This window comes from Phoxinus phoxinus (assembly GCF_949152265.1).
Source record: "Phoxinus phoxinus genome assembly, chromosome: 7".
Taxonomy (NCBI): Eukaryota; Metazoa; Chordata; class Actinopteri; order Cypriniformes; family Leuciscidae; genus Phoxinus; species Phoxinus phoxinus.
The window spans coordinates 30,831,521-30,855,530 of NC_136882.1; the positions used below are offsets into that span (position 1 = coordinate 30,831,521).

Genomic DNA, 24,010 nt, shown 5'->3' on the forward strand with positions numbered 1-24,010 from the left:
TTTTACTATGTTTCTAACTGCTGATTGGAGGACCTGTCCTCTGGTCATGTCTCTCCATTCGATATCACGCTCGGAAGGCCGCGCTATGTATTGTGGGAAACGTAGTTTAGGGATTAAGCTCTTGAGTTATTTTACCGCTTTGAGAACGATCTAGGGGTGAATAAAGAACTACATTTCCCGGGGCGATTTGAAGGAGGCGTTTAGCGTCTCAATCGGCTGAAATATGACAGGATCTTTTCAGTTTACAAGTTTTGCTCTTGCACTTCAAAAATGACAGAGGGAACGTGAGTATAAATTATTTCATATTAGTGAATACGTATGTTATTTTAAAATCACGCAAATCTGAAACGAATACATGTAAGATGCGTCAAACAAACCAATAGCTATAATAAACAATGACGATTTGGGGTTTTTAACATTATTATTATTATTATTATCATAATTTTTAGTAGTAGTGGCAGTATTCAAAATGTCAGTGCCCGATAAAACAGACAATATGCATATCAGTTAATGTTGACTTTATTATAATATAATATGAGAGTTAACACTAACAGAGTATATATTTTATATGCAGGTTTTTACTGACAAATATAACCAAATTTAAAATAAAGTAATAAAATAAGGACCTTTTGTTGTTAAGGAAATACCCCTTACACTTCCATTCATTTATTTTCATATTCATATTTAGATACACATCAACAACTGAACTTTTTAAACATGTAGGGTAAGTGTACCTATTAAGCCCATGTACCCTTTAAGCCCACTTTCAACTTTGAAGTCTAATATAAAAAAGAGAAAATCATATTTTTTGCTGCTCCTTATTTTAACCAATCCAGTGATTTGTAACTTACCTGACATTTCTTATTGCATGTTAAACACATTTGGCAATGTTAAGTTAGCCCCACTCATGTGCATGCGGTCTCAGGGGACCTCAAACAAAGACACCCAAAAACTTTGGTGTTTCTGGACCCTTCAGAAATCAACACATTTCTGCAATTTTCAGCCATTCTTTTGGTAACTACATTGATATTATGTCAAATAAGAGATAAATGTATTGTTTTTTGTGTATGAACAAATAATAATTCATAATTTTATATAATTTTCCTTTAAATGAAAAGATGAATTTTATTAGTTTGCGCTTAAAGCTAATCTCAAGGTCAAACCATTAGCCTTACTGGAAGATAGACTGCTGAAGAATTAAGCATGTGAACTACAAACACTACATATTTTGTGATTTATTTTACATGAATTTACAAATAAATACATCATAAATTGTTTTGTTGGGAAGATTATTTTCATAAATTAACTTTTTTTAAAGATGGGCTTAAATGGTACAGCGCCATAAAACGCATGCAAACTAGAGTCAACACAAGCTAACCTTGAATGAAAAAAACATAACATTTCTCAATGTGGGCACAATGGAAATTACTATGATGCTTTGTCCACAGTATATTTAAGCTTCTTGTATGTCTGTGTAAACATATATTATATTTTTTAAAGGAAAACTGTATTTTTTTCACCTTTACTGACTGTGGAACCATTTAAGCCCACCTTATGTGTTTCAATGAGAAATCCCTCAAATTACAAAGTTTAATCAACTTCGTGAGATAAATTGTTTAATGACCTATTAATTGGATACTTCATGTGGAATTTTGACTTCATGTGGAGCCAAGCCGACTCAAGGCTCCATACTTAGGACATGGGAGGACCACTAGTGGACCCCCCCCCCTAACCCCTGAGTCTGGAATCCTAACTTGGGTTCCTTCCCAGGATACACTCGGTCAAAGTTCCAGCTTTGACCAGGCATAACTCCAGAATCAAGCCAACTTAAGGCTCCATACTCCCGGTGTGGGGGGCCCACTAGAATACCCCCTGAAAGCCAAGAGTATGGATCCGCAACTCGGCTAGGCTCCTGAGATGCTCCAGAGTCAAGCCGACTGAAGGCTCCAGACCACCGGCCTGGACCCCCAGCCACTAACACCTACCAATCACACCCAGGGATCTAATCAAACATTAGCAAAATTAATTTTTTTAATGCTTCCCTGTCACTGAATAAATATATCAATGTTTTACTTATTTTAAAAAAATTAAAACAATTATATTGTATAAATCAATCATGATGTGGGCTTATTTGGAACACATGCGGGCTTAAATGGTGCCAAAGTACCAATTAAGCCCATGCCAGACTTCTGACTTTATTAATAAAATATCTTAATTTTATATTCTAAAATGTACATCAACTAATAAATACATTTTCAAATGTGAGATTAATCTTGCATTTTAACAAATAATTTTTCTTATAAACCATGTCAATATCTATGAAAAAAACCTAGACTTAGATTTTGGTGGGCTTAATGGGTACGCTTACCCTACCTGTTGTAAATGACTTGACATTTTTTATTGTGGTTTTATATTTTAAAAATGTCCATCCAAATGTGTAACATTTTAAGGTTTTATTCAGGTGTTTGCGGAGAAGGGGGGGCCCCTATAAGACTGAGCCAGTGACGGATCTCAGCCGCTGGAGGTTGAGTAATGTGGAGGGCAGACAGACCTGGAGGTACATTGAGGAGAGCATGGACAGACAGCAGAGCATGCTGGAGTCTCACTCTCTGGGACTGGATACGGTAAACATTACATTTCAGACAAATGTGTATGGCATGCAATTCGTTTTTATGTTCATATCTAATCTGTTTCTCTTTTACCTCAGAGTGAGTTAATCTCAGCGTCCCCGGCCGCACACACTGCAGTAGAAGCTGCTCTGAAGGGAATGGACTTCTACAGCCGCCTTCAGGCTGAAGATGGACATTGGGCCGGGGATTATGGTGGACCCCTTTTCTTACTTCCAGGTGATTTATTACTAAGCCGATTGGAAAGGCTTTTGGTTATTAGATGAAACCCATGCATTGTTGAGTCTAATAAAGTAGCCAATAATAAAAAATGATAATAAAGTAACTTGAATAAAGGTCTATTTAATGCACACACTGACAAATACAGGGTTCCCATGGTCCTGAAAATAAATAAATCTGAATTTCAAAGCTATTCCTTTTGTTGTGTTTAAATTTTCCTTGTATTGCCTATTTGTTGATGGATTTCAGGTCTGCTCATAACCTGTCATATTGCTAAGATCCCTCTGCCAGATGCATGGAAGCAGGAAATGGTTAGATATCTCCGCTCTGTGCAGCTGCCTGATGGAGGCTGGGGCCTGTGAGTAATATTATGAATTATGAACGAATTTAGAAAATAATGGGAATTGGGGAAAAATAATTCTAGAAAAAAAGTAAATAGTCCAGATGCATTACAATAACGAGAATTCGGGGTCAAATTGTCATGAATATAATTGTCACAATATTGTGAAAATTGGTCCTAAAAACAGACCAATATTAATATTATTTGTGATTTATTTTATTGGGATAATATGTGACCCTACCTGGATCACAAAACCAGTCACAAGTCGCATGAGTATGTTTGTGGCAATAGCCAATAATACATCGTATGGGTCAAAATGATAGATTTTTCTTTTATGCCAAAAATAATTAGGATATTAAGTAAAGATCATGTTCCATGAAGATATTTTGTAAATTTCCTACCGTAAATATATATAAAAAATTACTTTTGTGAGTGGATGCAGCACAATCGCGAACATAAATGGACAACTTTAAAGGCGATTTTCTCGTTTCAATTTTTTTTGGCACCCTCAGATTCCAGATTTTCAAATAGTCACATCTCAGCCAAATATTGTCCTATCCTAACAAACCATACATCAATTAAAAGCTTATTTGTTCAACTCTCATATGATGTATACATCTCAATTGCAAAAAAATTACCCTTGTGACTGGTTTTGTGGTCCAGGGTCACATATGGGAACTTTATGCCTTGATGATGAACACAAATATAAATTTTCCAGGCACATTGAAGACAAGTCTACTGTTTTTGGAACAGCATTGAATTATACCACCTTGAGAATTCTTGGAGTTGGGCCTGATGATCCAGATATGGTTCGGGCAAGGAATACGTTATACAGCAAAGGTCTGGGATTGCCAATATATATAGACATCACGTGTATGTTCATATGCAATGAATTAGATAAAATGGTCCAGTCTCAGTATTGTCCTGCTCTGTTACAGGTGGTGCTGTCGGCATACCCTCTTGGGGTAAATTTTGGTTGGCCATCCTCAACGTATACAGCTGGGAAGGAATGAATACGCTCTTACCAGAGATGTGGTACATAGAGTATTTATTAGTTTTAGAGACTTATTGAAGCTTTTGTTTTAGACATTTATGTAGTTGCATTTGTTTTGTGATATATTCTGTCAGGCTGTTCCCATCCTGGGTGCCGGCACATCCCTCCACCTTATGGTGCCATTGTCGGCAGGTCTACTTGCCCATGAGCTACTGCTACGCGGTCAGACTGTCCGCTGATGAAGATCCTCTGGTGCTCAGTTTAAGACAGGTGAAGTTTCACCACTAGAGGTCTCTCTGAGACAACATTAAAACAGGCTTGTTTTTACAGTTCACTTTTTGAACTCAAGTATTCCAGTCACAGTTGTTGTTTTTGGGTTTTAAACAGGAGCTCTATGTCCAGGATTACTCAACTATTGACTGGCCAGCTCAGAGGAACAACATTGCAGCCTGTGACTTGTACACACCACACAGCACCTTGCTTAGTGTTGCTTATTGTAAGAGAAGTGTAGCATCTCTGTAAAAAAATAAGATATATATTTTTAAGACTTTAGATTTCAGTTAATAACACTCTCAAACATGAACTTACAGTGATCCTGAATGTGTATGAAGCTCATCACAGCACTATGCTGAGAGAAAAAGCAGTCAAGGAGCTTTATGACCATATTAAAGCAGACGATCGCTTCACTAAGTGTATCAGCATCGGCCCGGTGAGAGAAAAAAGAAGACATTTGGTTTTATGTCAGCATGAAATCAATATTGACTCCATTTTACTTTCTTAATACACTCCCCTAATCTTATTGTAATGTTTTATCAAAACGATTAATGATTTATTGTTCATAATACTTATGTTTTCACAGATCTCGAAAACGATCAATATGTTGGTGCGCTGGTATGTGGACGGACCAACGTCACCTGTCTTCCAGGAGCATGTGTCAAGGATTCCTGACTACCTATGGTTAGTGACCTGATTTTAATTATATGCTGTATATATTATATAATTATACTAATATTTGGTCTTCCTTTTTGTGATTCCCAATTAACCAGGATGGGTTTGGATGGTATGAAAATGCAGGTGAGCTGTTGTCATAATGAAGAATCGAAACTTTTTGGTTCTAAAGTTTGTTTTATCTGATCAGTTAAACACTTTTAATTTTATTACTAACAATGTAACTGCAATTATATTTCTTTCAGGGTACAAATGGATCACAGCTATGGGATACTACATTCGCAGTGCAAGCATTTCTGGAGGTACATATCTAATATTAATAAATCTGAAGCTGGCACATAACTGATAATTTCTCTGATCAGTTGGGCTTGTTTTCTGAACAGGCAGGTGCCCAGGACGTCCCTAGGTTTACAGAGTGCCTCACACAAGCCCATCATTTCCTTGATCTAACTCAGGTTAGCATGATTAATTCTAGTTTTTAAACATCATATTCTTCATTATTACTGCCTCTTTATGTTTTACAAATTTGCAACATTTCTTTTGTACAAAAGGGTTGGTTTTTATGTATTAAAAATGTAACATTTAAAATGATTTGTGGTCTTAGACTGAAATGTATTAATTGGGTCTCTATGAGGTCTAACCAGTTGCTCATTATTGTAGATCAAAGATAACCCTCCGGAATATGAGAAATACTATAGACAAATGAACAAGGTAAACATTTGTGTTATACCTTTCAACTTTCTTAATCATTCTTAGTTTGCTCTTAGATACTTTAATGAGTTTGTGTGATTCAGGGAGGCTTTCCCTTCAGCACACGGGACTGTGGCTGGATAGTTGCGGACTGTACGGCGGAAGGGCTGAAATCTGTGATGCTACTGCAGGAGCAGTGCAGTTTCCTCAAAGAAAACATTCCCACAGAAAGACTCTTTGATGCTGTCAATGTGGTAAAAGCCTTATTTGCAATAGAAACATGTTTAACATTCTCTGTCTGTGACTTACAGAGCCACAATAATCTGAATTACATTACACTTACTATAGTAACAATCCCCTTGGAGCATCCTAGGGTTAAACGTCTTGTTTAATGTCTCCTGACTCACTCCTAATAAGCAAATCTCCCAGTTACCAGCTCTGAGCTTACGACACTATACCACACTGAGCCTCTTTATGACTCAAATCTCTTCAACACACAACATAGACAGTTAGACTGTCTTTAGACCCTGTCTTTACTCTTAGTCCCTTTACAATTGTAGCTTTCTTCTTGTTTACTGAAACAGAGGGTTCAAGTATAAGTTATTTATGTTTAGTTTTTAGTTTTAAGTAAAATGTATCCAAACTCACAAACTGTGTCAGAGAAAACACAATAATCATATACACCATTGTTCAAAATTGGGGGGTGGTAAGATTTTTTTTTTCTTCATGTTTTTGAAAAAAGTCTCTTTTGCTCACCAAGGTTGCAATTATTTAATATAAAATGCAGTTGAAATATTGTGAATTACTGTATTATTAGAAGTTAAAATAACATATATTTGAAAATACTTTATGTAATTTATTCCTGTGCAAAACTGAATTCACAGCAGCCATTACTCCAGGATTCAGTCACATGCTCATTCAGAAATCATTCTAAGATGTTGATTTGGTGCTCAATAAACTTCTTATTTTTATCAATGTTGAAAATAGTTGTGCTGCTTAATATTTTTGGTGGAAACCATGATACATTTTTTTAGGATTATTTTCTTTGATAAAAAAAAAAACAGCATTTATTTGAAATGTCTTAACTGTCACTTTAAAAAAATAATAATAATAATGCATCCTTGCTGAATGAAAGTACTAATTTCTTATAATAAAAAATCTTACTGACCAGAATCTCTGTGATTCTGTTTCAGCTGCTAAGCATGAGAAATCCTGATGGAGGGTTTGCCACATATGAAACCAAACGTGGTGGGAAACTGCTGGAGCTGCTGAACCCTTCTGAAGTATTTGGTGAGCATGCAGTAAAATGTCATATTCAGTTGTCAATGTATTTTCCATCAGTCTTGACATGACTGATTCTTTCTCTCTCGCTTACTTCTCTCTCTCAGGTGATATTATGATCGACTACACGTATGTTGAGTGCACCTCAGCTGTAATGCAGGCACTCAAACACTTTCACAGTATATATCCTGAGCACAGAGCAAAAGAGATTAGGTACACGCAAGCACAATATTTCAGGATATTGAGGTTAAAAAAATCGTTTCGTTAAACAACCACACCTCTTGATCACACAGGACTACTCTTCAGCAGGGGCTGGACTACTGCAGGAGGATTCAAAGGCCTGATGGCTCATGGGAAGGGTACGCGTTGGTTCATTTATTATTAGAGACATTATTCTGTTGCTGCTTAGTCTGTTAATGGAGTATATTGTCTTTGGACACTCAGTGCCTTTGTTGCTTGTTTTAGATCTTGGGGAGTCTGTTTCACATATGGAGCCTGGTTTGGTCTGGAGGCATTTGCATGTATGGGCCACACTTTCCAAAATGGGTATGTAATTTTGGTGTGTCCTGATGTTTATGTTAATTTAATAAATCATCACTATTCTTTTACTTTGCAGTTAATTTTAAGAGCCCCTATTATGCTTTTTCAGATATTACCTTTAATGCAGTGTGTAATATAGCTGTTTATAAATGTAAAACATTTGCAAAGTTTTAAAGATCAAAGTGCACGATAAGGTGTTATTGTCTTCCAAAAGAAAGAACGTCGGAAATGAAACGCTCATTGTTATTTTTCTGATCTTCAACTTCGGAGGCTTCCTCAGCAATTGAATACACAGTGATACGAAGATTAACAATGGCGTCGTTGTTCACGGGCAGCCGAATTATTAATTCCAGCCTTACTTCCTGTACAAACTTACATAGGTTTGTAACACATTTGCTTGTCTATGGTCTTCATTGGCTGCCCGTGAACAACGATGCCATCGTTAATCTTTGTATCACTGTGTAATCTATTGCTGAGGAAGCCTCCGAAGACCAATCATCCGAAAACCAATCACAACAGACTAGGCCATCTGACCAATCAGTGCAGAGTGGGCTCTCTCTCTTTAGAGAAGCCGGATTCTTTATCGAAGCGTTTCAGACACTGAGAAAAGAGCTGCAATGTATATTATGAAAAAATTAAAGTGTTTTTTTACCTTGGATGCATGTAAACCTCCAAGGAGACCTCCACGGCAGAATTAGGAACCTTTAAAATAGCATAATAGGGGCACTTTAGCATCCTCATTCATGTCTGCATGTCATGCCATTCTGTGTTGCAGATCTGTTTGTGTGGAGGTGAAACATGCCTGTGAGTTCCTTCTGTCGAAGCAGATGGAGGATGGAGGCTGGGGCGAGGACTTTGAGTCATGTGAGCAGCGATGCTATGTTCAGAGCAAGAACTCACAGATCCACAACACTTGCTGGGCTTTGCTGGGGTTGATGGCTGTCAGGTAAGGTAGAGGGTTTTTAGATACCTTTACAGAAGTGAATCCTTAATTTACAAAACAAATCTGATTTTTTTTTTTAGATACCCTGATATTAGAGTGATTGAGCGAGGCGTTCAAGTTTTGATTGATAAGCAGCTGCCCAATGGAGACTGGCCACAGGTGAGCAATGCTGTTCCGTTGTCTCCATAATTCATCTTCGTTCTCTCAATCTGTCTAATAAAATGTGCTGGGTTGTTTCCCTCTTTTCAGGAGAACATTTCTGGAGTGTTCAATAAAAGCTGTGCCATCAGCTACACCTCTTACAGGAATGTGTTTCCTGTGTGGACGCTGGGCCGGTTCTCACGGCTCTACCCTGGCAGCTCACTGGCTGGGAAACTCAAACTCTGAGTCAGATACTGTGTACCTGTGCCTCAAATAAGCAGTATCTGACACAGCCTGTATAGACACATATTTCTTTGAAACAAACCTGTTTGCTGCTCTTTAGAAAGTAGGACTGATTTGTCTAGATTTGTTTAGAACATTATCTACAGAATACTTTATTTAAATCATTTTGATTTGTTTAGAATATTATCTACAGAATACTTAATTCATTTTTGTATTAATTTAACCATGTGACCAAGGCTTTGTATACTGTAAATTATTCTGCAATTAAATGAGATTTTCAATACTCTCAAAAAAACAAATAATTGTATACGTGGCTTATTGTTTTGCAATTATATCTGAATGTCTGAATTATGTGTTATACATTTTTGCACCTATGATTTGCACTGATTGAAATCAGTTTGGATTAATATTGTTGGGCACACTGTTCAATACTGCCTACTTTTTTTTTTTAAATGTGTATTTTTAAAATATATATATGATTGAACTATTTACATTTTAAATTACTGTTTTTCAAGATGAAAACCACTGAATTACTATACACTGTAATCAGTGTTGCATACTATAAACTATCCATAATCTTTTAACTATTTTTGACTCATTCTTAGAATATTAAGTGTTATAATGTCAATTTTACACAACATTTTATTTAAATTAGAATTGAATTGATTGAAAATAGCTTTTATTGTCCCAAAGTAGACACCATTCTCTGAGGCCATGTGAGCAAAGTATTAAAGGGATAGTTCACATCCAAATTAAATGTTGTCAGCATTTACTCACCTTCATGTTGTTTCAAATCTGTATTAGTTTTTTTCTTCTGTCGAACACAAAATAAGATATTTTGAAGAATGTTGGTAAACAGACAGTAGACGGTAGCCATTGGCAAACAAACACTATCAACGAGTGCCTCAACTGTCCTTCATTTTTGGGTGAGCTATCCTTTTAAGTATAGCCTAAGTTCGTTGCAGAAGATTTGTGCAGAATCTACACTATTATTGTTATTATTACATTTATGTTGGGTGCAGACTTTTATTTTGACATGGTGAAGCGTTGTTTGCATTCACATTGCTCTGGGTTTATGGATGAAGCCGGTTTAATGAACTGCTAGTTTTCTCACAGAATATCCACATTTTGTGCGATATCGAAGGGCTCTCTGCAGCATGACAGGACTGAGATATGACTGTTAATGTCACGGTTTAAATGATGGCGTCAGGATGGCGGCAGCCTCGATCCGCTTTACTCCTTAACACCATCATCATCTTTATCAGCACCGGCGCACAGACCCACACCTGTGACCATAAAGTGCCCCTGCCTACAGAGGTCAGTCAGTCTCTCTTATCTTTTTTCATTCTTCTGGTCCCCAAATATAAGATTTGTTCCAAATTGTTTTGCTGTGTCTTCCTAATATCATCAAACTGCTTTTTTCCCCCTTGAATGATTGGTGACTGAGGCTGTCAATCTGCCTCAAGTCTCCTTTTGTGTTCAACAGAAGAAAGAATGTGACGGTGAAAAAATGACATAATATTCATTTTTGGGTGAACTAGCCTATCCCTTTAAAAGACATTTATCAGGATGGTGTCAGATTAAAATTATAGTTCACCTAAAAAAACAAAAACAAAAACCTCATAATTTACTCATCTTCGTGTTGTTCTAAATCTCTATTATATCTTATGTGTAACACAAAAGAAATTGTATAGCAGTCCAAGCTTATTTTTCCTTTAAATGAAAGTCTACTCACTGCTCAAATAATCTATAAAATACTATAATTTAATATTATTTGGTCCCACTTTATATTAGGTGTCTTTAACTACACTACTAATAACATTTAAATAACTAATTTGATACAATGCACTTATTGTGTGTACATTCGTTCACTTTATTTATATATATATATATATATATATATATATATATATATATATATATATATATATATATATGTATATATATATATATAATATAATATTAAAAAGGTACCTGCATGTAATTAAATTAATATCAGTAATTCCATCTATAATTATACTGTTGACCCTTCCCCTACCTCTTAATCCACCCTTGACCTACCCATACCATACCCAAACCTAAACCTATCCCTATCCCACCCCAGTAGCAGCAAAAGTGTTTCGCAATACAACATGAACACAATAAGTACATTGTACTTATTTTTATGTAGGTACATAGTAGTTAAATACACCTAATACAAAGTGCGACCTATTATTTAACCAATACTTATAATAATCTAATCTCTGTGGTTTGCCCTTCTAGGTGATACATAAAGTGTTTCTAAAGCCAGATAGATTGATTAAAAGAAGCACGGACCAGCAGTTAAAGATCCAGATAGAGTACGACTCCAGCTTGGATGGGTTAGTTATTGGTTTATATTTTATTGAAATGCAGGAATGCCACATTATCGTGACCATACATTGACTTCACAATGTCTTTACTGCTCGCACAGGTTAGATGAAGACAAAAGCAGCCTTGTGAAGGTATATTTTGACTTATGTGGTCAATATTTTATCTGTTAAATGTTATTTGTTAAATCTTAAAAATGGCCTTTTATCTCTAAATAGGATGCATGCATGCATTATTGATCTTTGTCTGCTTTGTTTCAAGGACAAGCTCCTCCCACAGGCTATTGATTATCTTCAGGAGGCCTTCAGGGTTCGTAGGCAGTCTGGCCCAATATTGCTGAGCAGGTAATTCTCTTCTGAGCTAGTGTTGTCTGCCAGGAAATCCTCTTAAAATTGCACTCGGGTCTGGCCTTCTGGATGCTTGGTGGTTACTTAATCTAATTAGTGTCTGTTTTTAATCCCAATATATTTTTCTTAATTATTAGGCAATGTGAAACCAATCAGTACCTTAGAAAGAGAGATGATCCGCATCGCTACTGTCAGGGACAATGTGCAGGCATCACCAAGTGTGGCCCAGTTGTTGTCCCTGAACAACATTTGCAGGTGGGTTCCACCAAAAATGTGTTACTTGTTTTTATTTCAATATTTTTTTGTCTCTATATACAGTATAGTATAGCTGTTTTTTGTTGTTGCATATAAACCATATAGATTAGGAAGTCCAAAGTCCTCATGTTTCCATTATGGTTGCTTAATATGAGCAATGTTCCGCATACAATTTTCATACCTGTTTGATGTTCCCACCAAAGCCTATAAGGTAAATATGTATTTGAACGAATTCTTCCTCTTTAGCAATGCAGGGTTTGCATTGAGTCTGGAAAGTCCTGCGGTCCCGACGGTCCTCCCGATGGTGAGGGGGTGGCGAGGGCAGATTTTGTGCTGTACGTGAGTGCGATGACCACAGAGCGCTGTGGACAAGAGAACATCGTAGCCTATGCAGCGTACTGCCAGCTGGAGTCTGAACTAGACAGGTAATGGCAAGTAGGAATGTAGGTGATTTTAATTTGCTGTGGTCTAGTGTGCTGCTTATAGTAAGCACATCATTTCTTAATACAGGCCCATCGCTGGATATGCCAATCTGTGTCCCAATATGATCTCTACTCAACCTCAGGAGTTTGAAGGGATGCTTTCCACAGTCAAACACGAGATCATACATGCCCTGGTAACAACATTCAACTCTATACATCCACTTGACTTATAGAGACCATGAAAGAGCTTCATAGTGTTTATAGATTGTTCAATTATATGCTTTGTTTCTAAGGGTTTTTCAGCAGGACTCTTTGCATTTTACCATGATGATGATGGAAATCCTTTGACACCACGTTCTGCAAGTGGTCTGCCTGCATACAATGAAAGGTGATGGTTATGTTTGTATATTAATTTCAATTCAGTTTGAAATATTACATAAATATGCAAAACTATCAAGCCTAAGTAATGCTACTTCCAAAAAACAATGTACAAAAACAAAAACAGTGCTTGACTCCTCAATACAAGATCTTGACCAAACATTGATGCACCTCTTGATGGAAATAACATCACAACATTTATTTCTATCAAGAGGTGCATACATTTTTGGTCAAGATATTATATTGACAATGCAAGAGTCCAGCACTCTGTAAAGTCTACTCCAGCACATCCCAAAGACTTTCAATTAATTTAAGGTCTGGAACTCAGAGAGGTGCCAATTCATGTTTGAAAATTATTCTTCATGCTATCACCCAACCATTCTTTCACAATTTGATCCTGATGAATCTTGACATTGTCATCCTGAAAAATGGCCATGATGTGTCTTCCTACATGGTTGTTTAAGAAATGAAAAGCTACATACTCCATCAATTAGGGTTAGAAGAACTGTTGGCAAACATATAACATGATAGAAATATAATAATGTTTTATAATTTGAGAGCAGTGTCACCATTGGCACGTTCCGATTTTGACGTGTTTGCCATTTAATGTTTCTCATACGCAACAGAAATGGCAGTTTCTGAACGTAGTTCAGAATGTAGTTTTTGTAATACCGTACCTCACAGCACATCCAAAACAAGTCAATGGAGTTGAACAAAAACTACGATAAAACCTGTTGGAAAGCATCTTTTGCAGCAATTTTTGTGTGAGCATATCAGTTAACACCCCTGACCACTCGGTGAGTTTCACGTCTTTATAAACTAAAGTTTAATGCGTTTTAGGAAGGATTGTTCCAGTGCACCTATGCAGCCATTGTGGAGGTGGGGGGGTGGGGGGGGGGTGCTACCACAGAAACCGAAAATTCTCGGGCCAGCAGCATGTGTCCTAATTTCAATCTTAACCGTTCTATTTCATCAGAGACGATCTGAAAACAGGGCTTTAAGTGTAAAATACTGAACTTGTCCTAGAAAATATTAAGCATTTCCTTCTTTAAATTTTTTTTTGAAACTTTTTTTTTGCTAACATAAATCACAGAACAAATACAGACAATACAGTACAGGGACATCAAACGCAGCTAAAACGTTTTGATTAATTTCTCCGTGGTTATAAGGAGTACAGCTTTCATTTCGACCCATTCATGACTTGATCCGTTTAACAGAGTGAGCTGCTATGTGAACTGTAGTAGAAGACGCCCAGTAGCCTACACGCCCCTCTGACTGTAACCGTTAACCATGTAACTGTTAACGTTAGGTAGATACATTGTACTCTTTCGGTGGACTTTTTCCTCGTTTTAGCTCTCCTTTCCGGTTCACATATGGTTTCCCAGCATCCCTAAAAGACTTACTTGCTCTGTCCTTCCACTCGTTCATGTTTGCTCTCCTTTTTTGCCGAGGTTTTGCCTATTAATGTCCGCAGCGGACATGAAAGCAATCGGCGTCTCCATTTTTCGTTAGTGGACATAATGGTTTTTCTGCGTGAGACTGTTTTAAAGTTTAAATACAGAATAAAATTGGTCGCCCCCCCTTTTGGACTTATACGGTTGTTCGTTGCATGGACTCAGTTATCACCATTGCAACCTCTAACAAAATTCAGTCGCACCGGCAGAAAAAGAGGTGACAAAATGGAAACATTTACTGTAGTCACAGTATAGAGCCCTGACATACACTGTGTTTATTTCTTTCTATATCTCTCTCTCTCAGTTTAGGGTTATATCAGTGGAGTGATAAAGTCATTAAAAGAGCAACTCGGCTGTGGGACATCCGTGGTGGCCTTATGGTTAGACACACCGTTCATCTTTTGGCCACTCCACGTGTAGTGGTAAGTATTTTTTTTTTTTCCTTTTAAAGGAACACCATGCATATAGTCCATTGAGCTACATGATTTGTTTTGATGTTTTAACAGGAGGAAGCCAGGAGACATTTTAATTGCCCCATTCTAGAGGGCATGGAACTGGAGAACCAGGGAGGTGCTGGAACAGAGTTTAACCACTGGGAAAAACGTCTGTTAGAGGTAATGCGAGGTACACTAAACAGTTTCAGTGTCAGTACTGTCAAAGTAGTATTTTATTGATTCCAGAATGTTTTATTTGAACAGAATGAGGCCATGACTGGATCTCACACCCAGAACAGAGTGTTTTCAAGAATTACATTGGCCATAATGGAGGATACAGGGTAAGAGAAGTATTGTTGCTCATCGCTAATGCAGTTGATTCATGTGTGAATATTCATATTTAAGTGGAATTTAAGTACCAGAATTATAAGGTTGTCTTGTGATTGACTCCTCTGTGCTATCTTCTGTTTTAAGGTGGTACAAGGCCAATTATAGTATGGCAGAGAACCTGGAGTGGGGAAGAGGTTTGGGGTGCGACTTTGTGATGAAAAGCTGTAAATTCTGGGTAGACCGACATCGCCATACGTAAGCTTTTATAAGTGAGATGCATAAATTAAATGTATATAGGTGAAACTGGAAAAATTTGAATATCGTGCAAAAGTTCATTTATTTCAGTAATTCAACTTAAAAGGTGAAACTAATATATTATATAGACTCATTACATGCAAATCAATTTCAAGCCTTTATTTGTTATCATTTTGATGATTATGGCTTACAGCTTATGAAAACCTTTTCACAATATTCTAATTTTGAATTTGGGGTTGTAAGCCATAATCAAATTTATAACAAATAAAGGCTTGAAATATCTCACTTTGCATGTAATGAGTCTATATAATATATTAGTTTCACCTTTTAAGTTGAATTACTGAAATAAATGAACTTTTGCACGATATTCAAATTTTTCCAGTTTCACCTGTAAAAATGCATAATAAAACTGTGTGTACTCTCGATTAAATCTGTTGTTGTAGCAAGTGGACATCCTTTTATGCATTTCGGCGGATGCTTTTATCCAAAAAATGGCATACCAGTGCTTAAAAATTATAGATTTGATCAGTTCATGTTTTCTGTAGGAATCAAACTTGACATTACTAGTGCTACCCAAACAGATTATGTATGTTGTACATTTGCACCAGTTCTTTATTTTAGACTTATTGTCTTATTGTACATTATCTAGAGAAATGGGAGTTTCATGGACTTAAATATAGCATAGTGGAAAAGGTTGACACCTGACCCTGATTGGGTTTTGCCTTGTGTGAATAAAACAGGAGGCCAACACTGAGCCCGTACTGTGATTCTGTGAGGAGCGCACCTCTGCAGCTCACCTGCAGGCAGGACCAGCTGGCAGTGGCCGTGTGCAACCTGCAAAAGTTTCCTCATTCACTTCCTGTAGAGTATCAGGTAAGATCCGCAGAAATGCAAAAGTGTACGGGTGAAGAGCCTGTGTGTAATCTTCACTCAATCCTCAATCTGCTATTCCCACATTCAAATATTATAAACATTAAGATTGTTTTTCTTTAAATCTGCTTGAAACAATGTGTATTGTGAAAAGCAGTAATAAAATGAATGGACTTGACAGGATACTTGTTGGTTGCTTTTTAATTGTGTAAATCCAGGATGTAAATGTCAGACGCAGTTAAAGAATGCCTGAGATAAACGTGTTGTCCTGATTCAGTATCTGCGGTCAGATGAGAAGATGTCATTATTTTAACATTATTTTCATAAGAAAAACAAACTTTCCTCTCCTGTCAGGCAGCTGTTAGAGAACCACTGGATTAAAACATATTGATAAACCCTCTCCATCCTGTAGTATTTTGACCATATCCCTGGCGTCCCTGAGGCGGATTTATCGGCGTATGGAGGGGCCGTGGAGATTGCAGACTACTGTCCCTTTAGCCAGGAATTTAGTTGGCACGTTGGTGGGGAATACCAGCGCAGCTCTTACTGCAGGGTACATGAGAACCAGCCAGGTGAGATGCCACTCCCTTACATCCTTTCAGTATTTTTTTGGGATGTAAACTCTTCTTCCATTCTACAACTGTTGAGACTATTGGGGTTTGCTTTTTTTTTTAGCCACATGGAGAAACTATGGGGCGGAACAGTACGGCCCAGGATCAGTGTGTCTGTACCAAAAGTCAGCGTTCGTGATGGAGCAGTGCACCAAACTAATGACCTACCCAGACTGGGGCAGTGGTTGCTATAAGGTAACAAAATTAGTTATGAGGGGTGAAATCACTAGATATACAATTCTGTTCAAAAGTATGGGCTCTGTAAGATTTTTAAGCAAATTTAGTTCATTTTAATGTATTTTAAATAGTCTAATGTAATAATAATGTATTCCTGATTTCCTGTGATGTCAAAGCTGAATTTTCAGCATCACATTACTCCAGTCTTCAGTGTCACATGATCCTTCAGAAATCATTATAATATGCTGATTTGCTGCTCAAGAAATATTACTTAATATTATCAATGTTGTGAAAATGGATAAATATTTTTCCAGGATTCTTTGATGAATAAAAAGGTCAAAAGAACAGCATTTATTTGAAAAGGCAATCTGTTGTAACATTATGAATGTCTTTACTATAACGTTTGATCAATTTAATGCATCCTTGCTGAATAAAAGTATTAATTTCTTTCATTTCTCTGAATGGTAGTATAAGTGTGTGTGAGTTTGCGTGTAAATACAATTTACAGTATATAATAAAAGCATTTATCTTCTTTTCACTTTTCACATTATGTACCAAAAGGGAAATTGATGATTTATGTGTACTGAAACTGTGATTTGTGGTGCAGGTGACTTGTACAGCCCAAGGGTTGTTGGTTTGGGTGCAGAACGAGTCCTATCCATGTGTTCGTACTGGTCAGGTGATCAGCGTGAGCATACGAATGAATGGATGGGTCTACAGCGGGCAGCTCATCTGCCCCACCTGCTCTGACTTCTGCAGCGACTGCCCCCTCCCTCATGAGATACCCCCTCTAAACACCACCAAGAGTGCTCGCTTAGGTGAGTCTGACATGCTTCACATAACCACATTAGCTGTTTACATTCACCTATTTCTATGTGGATTTTGGGATATTGTATAAAAAAAAACACTGGATGGAAACCCCAAGATAATAATATTTCACAGTATTGCTGTTTTTACTGTATTTTTCATCAAATAAATGCACCCTCTGAGACCATAAGAGACTTCCAAACTTTTGATTGCCAATGTACATAACAAGGTTCAAATAAAGTGAAATGTTTGTTTGCAAAAAAAGATGAATGTATTTGATATTATAATATAATTATTTTTTCCCCTCTCAGATCCTTGTTCCAGATCTTCCTGTTTGGTTGTGAACTTATGGCAGCTCCTGTTAAGTCTTACTCCACTGCTGATCGGGTTCCTCCTCTGTGGCAGGGACTGAATTTAGTCCTGGTGCAACGGGTGAATACGGACGGCTTGCTGCCACAGGCTCTCTTTGAGGTTAAGCTGCTGTGGAGGGCAAAACGGCCATCACTTCTGTAGTGTAGCCTGCGATCTGATAACTGTTCTCTCTATGCAGAGGTGTGGACTGTAGATGGGATTGAAAAGCCATTGATTGCACTCCTCCTTGCCTGGCTGTCAGGTGCCAGCGAGCTGTAGATCCAATGTGAAGCCATAGTTATGGAAGCTGCGGTCGTGCAGCACAGTTATGCAGGTGCTAATTAATGTTCTCTTTGTCTCTCTGATGGACCTGTAACATTTTGGGTCATAACATAGGCATCTGGCTGAGAATGATGGGAGCTATTCTCTCTAGTGTTCAGCTCATGGTGCTCCTCTGCTGTTCTGTGAAGGTACTTGCTGCTGGTAATGTTTTGATCAGCGTATATCAGGTCATGTGACTGGCGATGCTTGTGAATTTGCATGGAGAAGGGCAGGTGAGATGTCTGTTAAGGTCAGTGAAAGTGATGAATTTAATTGTTTTTTTGATCATTTATAGAAACTTGAATGTCACCATTGTGTAAGATAAATATGTTAGAAGAGGTTTAAAAGCGTTTAATTGATTCATATACAGTCCAGAAGTCTGAGATTACATTGAAAAGATGGGATTAAAAAAACAAAACAATTATTTGTAGATATATAGAACATTTTAGGATTTTGAGAAAATTAAAAATAGGAAAGATATTATGAAGAATAAAGAAAAACACATTGATCATGTCTGTATAGCTTGGGTGCTGCTGTCATCACAGGAAAAAAGTATGACAAACCAAATACTTTTAACATTTAACATTAACATTTTTAATTCAACTTTTGACTCAGCATTGTTATGCTGATGTTATATCTTTTGTAATACATTTTGTACTAAATTAAATGGCAAAACAATGCATTGTCATTAGTGGTCTCAGACTTGTGGACCTCTATTTAGTTTTATCATAACTATCAGATATACAAAATTCAGCTTTGATTAAAGGTGCAGTAAGTGATTTCTGAGAAACACTGTTGATATTTGAAATCAATGCAAAAAAAAAACACTCCCCTTCCTGCTTTGCTCCGCCCCCAAAAATGCATGAACACAAAATGCAAGAGTGGATGTCTGTTTATCATAGCTGAAGCAAAGCAAAATAAAGCAAAGATGACAAACGAACAACAAGGAAGAACAAAAAAATAACATACAGTACACAAGAGATAAGCAAGAGTTTGTTGTTCGTCACCAGCAGCACACCAGCTCCACAAACAACTTTTCCACTCAAAACTGTACTGTTGCCTTTGGCTTGCTCAGTTGGGGATATTCAATTTCATTAATTAATGAATAATACTATTGATTAGCATTACCAAACAAGGATGTTTTATTATTATTTTAATTAATACTGTGAAGCTGCTTTGATACAATCTGTATTGTGAAAAGCGCTATACAAATATTCTTGACTTGACTTGACTTATAATATAGCTAACATTACAACAACAGCATATCTTGGTTCTGCGAAACAACAAAACCAATGTTACTCAAGTATGGAGCAGAAACAACACAACGTTTCCAGGCCTTCCCGCTTGGGTCTCTCCAGTGCTGGAAAGCTTCTCTAATATTAAGCTCTTGCTAGATCATAGACTTCTACAATCTTTCTTCAAATCTCCCTCTTGCTTACTCTCTCTCCTCCCCCATCATGAGTGGACACGCCCCCTACTGCTGATTGGCTACAAGTGTATTTTGGTGCTCAGTCCGTCCACTTTCTCAAAAATCATTTACTGCCCATTTAAGACTGATTCTTTGATTACCTTGAAATGTGTTGCTGGATTTTTGTCCTAAAGGGCTGTCCTACCAAGAACAACATGTAGAAAAGTGCTTTTTGTAGACCTTTATATGAGATCAGACAACATTTGTTCGTTTATTAGTTTGCATTCACTGAAAAGTATGCATCTTTTTTTTTCTTTTTTTTTGAATGCTAATATAAAAACTTTTGTCATGGTTTAACCAAAACTTTTAACCAACATTTATTTGCATTTGAAATGTAGCAATTATTTTAAAAACAAAACTGGGAACAAATACCAAGGAGTTGCACTGTGTATATGTGCTAGTTTAGAGATTAGATTGGACTGTTTAGGTGTTAGAAGACTAGTGAAGGTGTCTGTAATGCAATTATCTAGTATTTTACTTTTAATGGTATGTTTAATGAGGAACCTGTGTGGATGCTGATCTGTCATCTTGTTACTAGATACACTAATTTATAGTTCATGAAAGTTTAAACTTTTGCCATTCGTAAACATTTTAGTATTATAATATTTTATTTATTTTTATTAGGTAATTGTGTGCTATTATTTCAGGACACAGTATTAGTTCAATGTAATGGTTTTGCTGAGAGAAAACATGGCAGCTCTAACTAGAACGCTGATTTTAGAGCCTTTGCATATGGAATGAGTTGTGTAAATATATACATGTTTCTTTAGTAGAACTGATCGCTCCTTTGTTAAGAATTTTACTTTGCATTTTGAGTCTGATGAAGAGATTAATTGTGTGATATACATATATGTTGCAAGTAAGTTTCCTGGTTTCATAATGAAGCTTAGAGGATCTACTCTAAAATATGGTGTGATAATGGTATGAATTCATATTTACTGGATGTATGTATAAGTTTATATTCTGAAATGTTGGACTGAATGAGCCCTTACAGTTTTAGGGGCTCATTATTATGTAACTAACAATCAAACCTCAACTGAAATGCCTTTCCCTTCATGGTATTCACTCAAGGACTGTGTGAGCATATCGTTTTACCAGTATGTTTTAAGTTTTTGAGTTTTCTTAGATTGAAAGCAAGCCTTCTTTGTATTATGTTCCTATAGGAGACCCTTTTCTTGGGTATTGTAATTATCACTGCGAGAATTGAGGCTTAGTAGCATTGGAACATTTATGACCAAATTTATTTATTTAATTATACTTTTTTCTGGAGTGTATATTTCATTTGTCAAAAATGACAGATACATTTGACAAAACTCATAATAGGACATGTTTTTTCATAATTCATTTTAATTATTGCTGCATAAATCGCAATTGTGTATAAATAGTATTAAAAGTTCAATTTGGCAATGCTTATATTTGAATTTGTCATGTTAAATTGTCATGAGCTCAATAAGTAAGCCTTGCACCATTTAAATTAAGATTAGTTTGGAAAAAAAATTCAGCATTTAATTCAATTTTACTATGTCCCAATGTTCTGTTCTGACGTACACTTTTCCATGACTTGTGCTCAAAAACAAACATTTATTTGTATGCCTTTTATTTATTTTACTTATTTTATTTATTATAATTTTATCTACACATTAATTTAATAAATAATGTTTGAATGTCTTGGTTGGAAAATCTTGTGTTGAACAGAAATTAATTGAAAATGCCAAGTCATGAGACTGAAGACCAAAGACAAGTCTATGCAGAACTAAAAATCTACCACACAATCTCTCATTATGTTTTTCTCCATCTTTTGTATTGTATATGGTACATTAGTGCTCTTTTTAATGGTACACAATTAAAAGAGATGTTCAACAATCAGTCACCTCCTGTTGAGACATAATTTACATTGTTAACAGTTGTGTTTATTTTCCCAATAAAATGAATGAACAAAAATACAATAGTCAACAGTTGAAGTGGATCAAAAGTTAAGTAAGACAAGAATGGGTATTGTTCAAAATTCATGTATAACTTTGATAAAAGGTTTTGATCCTCTTCAAATGTTTACTACTATATATATACAGTGGGGCAAAAAAGTATTTAGTCAGCCACCAATTGTGCAAGTTCTCCCATTTAAAAAGATGAGAGAGGCCTGTAATTTTCATCATAGGTACACTTCAACTATGAGAGACAAAATGAGAAAAAAAAATTCAGAAAATCACATTGTAGGATTTTTAATGAATTTATTTGCAAATTATGGTGGAAAATAAGTATTTGGTCACCTACAAACAAGCAAGACTTCTGACTCTCACAGACCTGTAACTTTTTCTTTAAGAGGCTCCTCTGTCCTCCACTCGTTGCCTGTATTAATGGCACCTATTTTAACTTATTATCAGTATAAAAGACACCTTTCCACAACCTCAAACAGTCACACTCCAAACTCCACTATGGCCAAGACCAAAGACCTGTCAAAGGACACCAGAAACAAAATTGTAGACTTGCACCAGGCTGGGAAGACTGAATCTGCAATAGGTAAGCAGCTTGGTGTGAAGAAATCAACTGTGGGAGCAATTATTAGGAAATGGAAGACATACAAGACCACTGATAATCTCCCTCGACCTGGGGCTCCACGCAAGATCTCACCCCGTGGGGTCAAAATGATCACAAGAACGGTGAGCAAAAATCCCAGAACCACACGGGGGGACCTAGTGAATGACCTGCAGAGAGCTGGGACCAAGTAACAAAGGCTACCATCAGTAACACACTACGCCGCCAGGGACTCAAATCCTGCAGTGCCAGACGTGTCCCCCCTGCTTAAGCCAGTACATGTCCAGGCCCGTCTAAAGTTTGCTAGAGAGCATTTGGATGATCCAGAAGAGGATTGGGAGAATGTCATATGTTCAGATAAAACCAAAATAGAACTTTTTGGTACTAACTCAACTCGTCGTGTTTGGAGGAGAAAGAATGCTGAGTTGCATCCAAAGAACACCATACCTACTGTGAAGCATGGGGGTGGAAACATCATGCTTTGGGGCTGTTTTTCTGCAAAGGGACCAGGACGACCGATCAGTGTAAAGGAAAGAATGAATGGGGCCATGTATCGTGAGATTTTGAGTGAAAACCTCCTTCCATCAGCAAGGGCATTGAAGATGAAACATGGCTGGGTCTTTCAGCATGACAATGATCCCAAAGACACTGCCCGGGTAGCGAAGGAGTGGCTTCGTAAGAAGCATTTCAAGGTCCTGGAGTGGCCTAGCCAGTCTCCAGATCTCAACCCCATAGAAAATCTTTGGAGGGAGTTGAAAGTCTGTATTGCCCAGCGACAGCCCCGAAACATCACTGCTCTAGAGGAGATCTGCATGGAGGAATGGGCCAAAATACCAGCAACAGTGTGTGAAAACCTTGTGAAGACTTACAGAAAACGTTTGACCTCTGTCATTGCCAACAAAGGGTATATAACAAAGTAATGAGATAAACTTTTGTTATTGACCAAATACTTATTTTCCACCAAAATTTGCAAATAAATTCATTAAAAATCATACAATGTGATTTTCTGGATTTTTTTTTCTCATTTTGTCTCTCATAGTTGAAGTGTACCTATGATGAAAATTACAGGCCTCTCTCATCCTTTTAAATGGGAGAACTTGCACAATTGGTGGCTGACTAAATACTTTTTTGCCCCACTGTATATATATATATATATATATATATATATTTTTTTTTTTTTTTTTTTTACATAACCTTTGAAGGAAATATTTGGAGATTTTGTTTAATCTTTATTATGATTATACACATATAATTAAGCTGATTTCTTAATGTCAAATGCAGAATTTTACTGTATAATTTTTTTTGCCAAAAATTATTTAGATCTGTCAATTGATGAGGGGGTGAATCAAACAAAAAGTGAAAAACGTTTATGATTTTAGGCATCTTTTCTTTTTTTACAATTTATAAACGACATTGAATATTTGTACCACACGTCACGAAGGTGGTATCATCACATCTGACCAATCAGAATGAGAGCTGAGCCAGCGCGCTTCCGTCTGGTCTCCACCTAGGACTTTTAATTTGAAATGTAGATTTTGTGGTGTTTCTAAAGTAAAAATCACTAAAATTATAAAATGTCATTGGAGCAAACTATATTGATATGATCGATATACGATGCATAACATAATTATATCTAAACAATTTTACGGTTCAATTATTTTTTCTTTTAGACCACCTCCTGTC

At 36.7% G+C, this 24,010-nt stretch overlaps 2 protein-coding genes across 2 annotated transcripts; both read left to right on the top strand.

Annotated features, from left to right (window-relative positions):
• Positions 1-152: 152 nt before the first annotated feature.
• Positions 153-9,254, top strand: lss (lanosterol synthase (2,3-oxidosqualene-lanosterol cyclase)). The gene is made up of 22 exons (XM_079619165.1): positions 153-284; positions 2,462-2,624; positions 2,708-2,846; positions 3,096-3,204; positions 3,905-4,026; positions 4,125-4,221; positions 4,315-4,450; positions 4,568-4,676; positions 4,771-4,889; positions 5,040-5,137; positions 5,227-5,254; positions 5,374-5,430; positions 5,512-5,583; positions 5,789-5,839; positions 5,923-6,072; positions 7,012-7,108; positions 7,207-7,312; positions 7,393-7,458; positions 7,565-7,645; positions 8,415-8,585; positions 8,663-8,741; positions 8,832-9,254. Exons 1-22 carry the CDS (start codon positions 271-273, stop codon positions 8,967-8,969), a joined length of 2,202 nt encoding a protein of 733 aa, XP_079475291.1. The 5' UTR covers positions 153-270; the 3' UTR covers positions 8,970-9,254.
• A 684-nt stretch (positions 9,255-9,938) lies between these two features.
• On the top strand, positions 9,939-20,090 carry lmln (leishmanolysin-like (metallopeptidase M8 family)). The gene is made up of 17 exons (XM_079619166.1): positions 9,939-10,283; positions 11,229-11,326; positions 11,419-11,449; positions 11,577-11,659; positions 11,800-11,917; positions 12,164-12,342; positions 12,428-12,533; positions 12,633-12,727; positions 14,476-14,593; positions 14,678-14,785; positions 14,870-14,946; positions 15,080-15,190; positions 15,931-16,063; positions 16,473-16,632; positions 16,736-16,866; positions 17,456-17,666; positions 17,967-20,090. The coding sequence occupies exons 1-17, from the start codon at positions 10,164-10,166 to the stop codon at positions 18,065-18,067; spliced, it is 1,980 nt and encodes a 659-aa protein (XP_079475292.1). The 5' UTR covers positions 9,939-10,163; the 3' UTR covers positions 18,068-20,090.
• Positions 20,091-24,010: the final 3,920 nt, after the last annotated feature.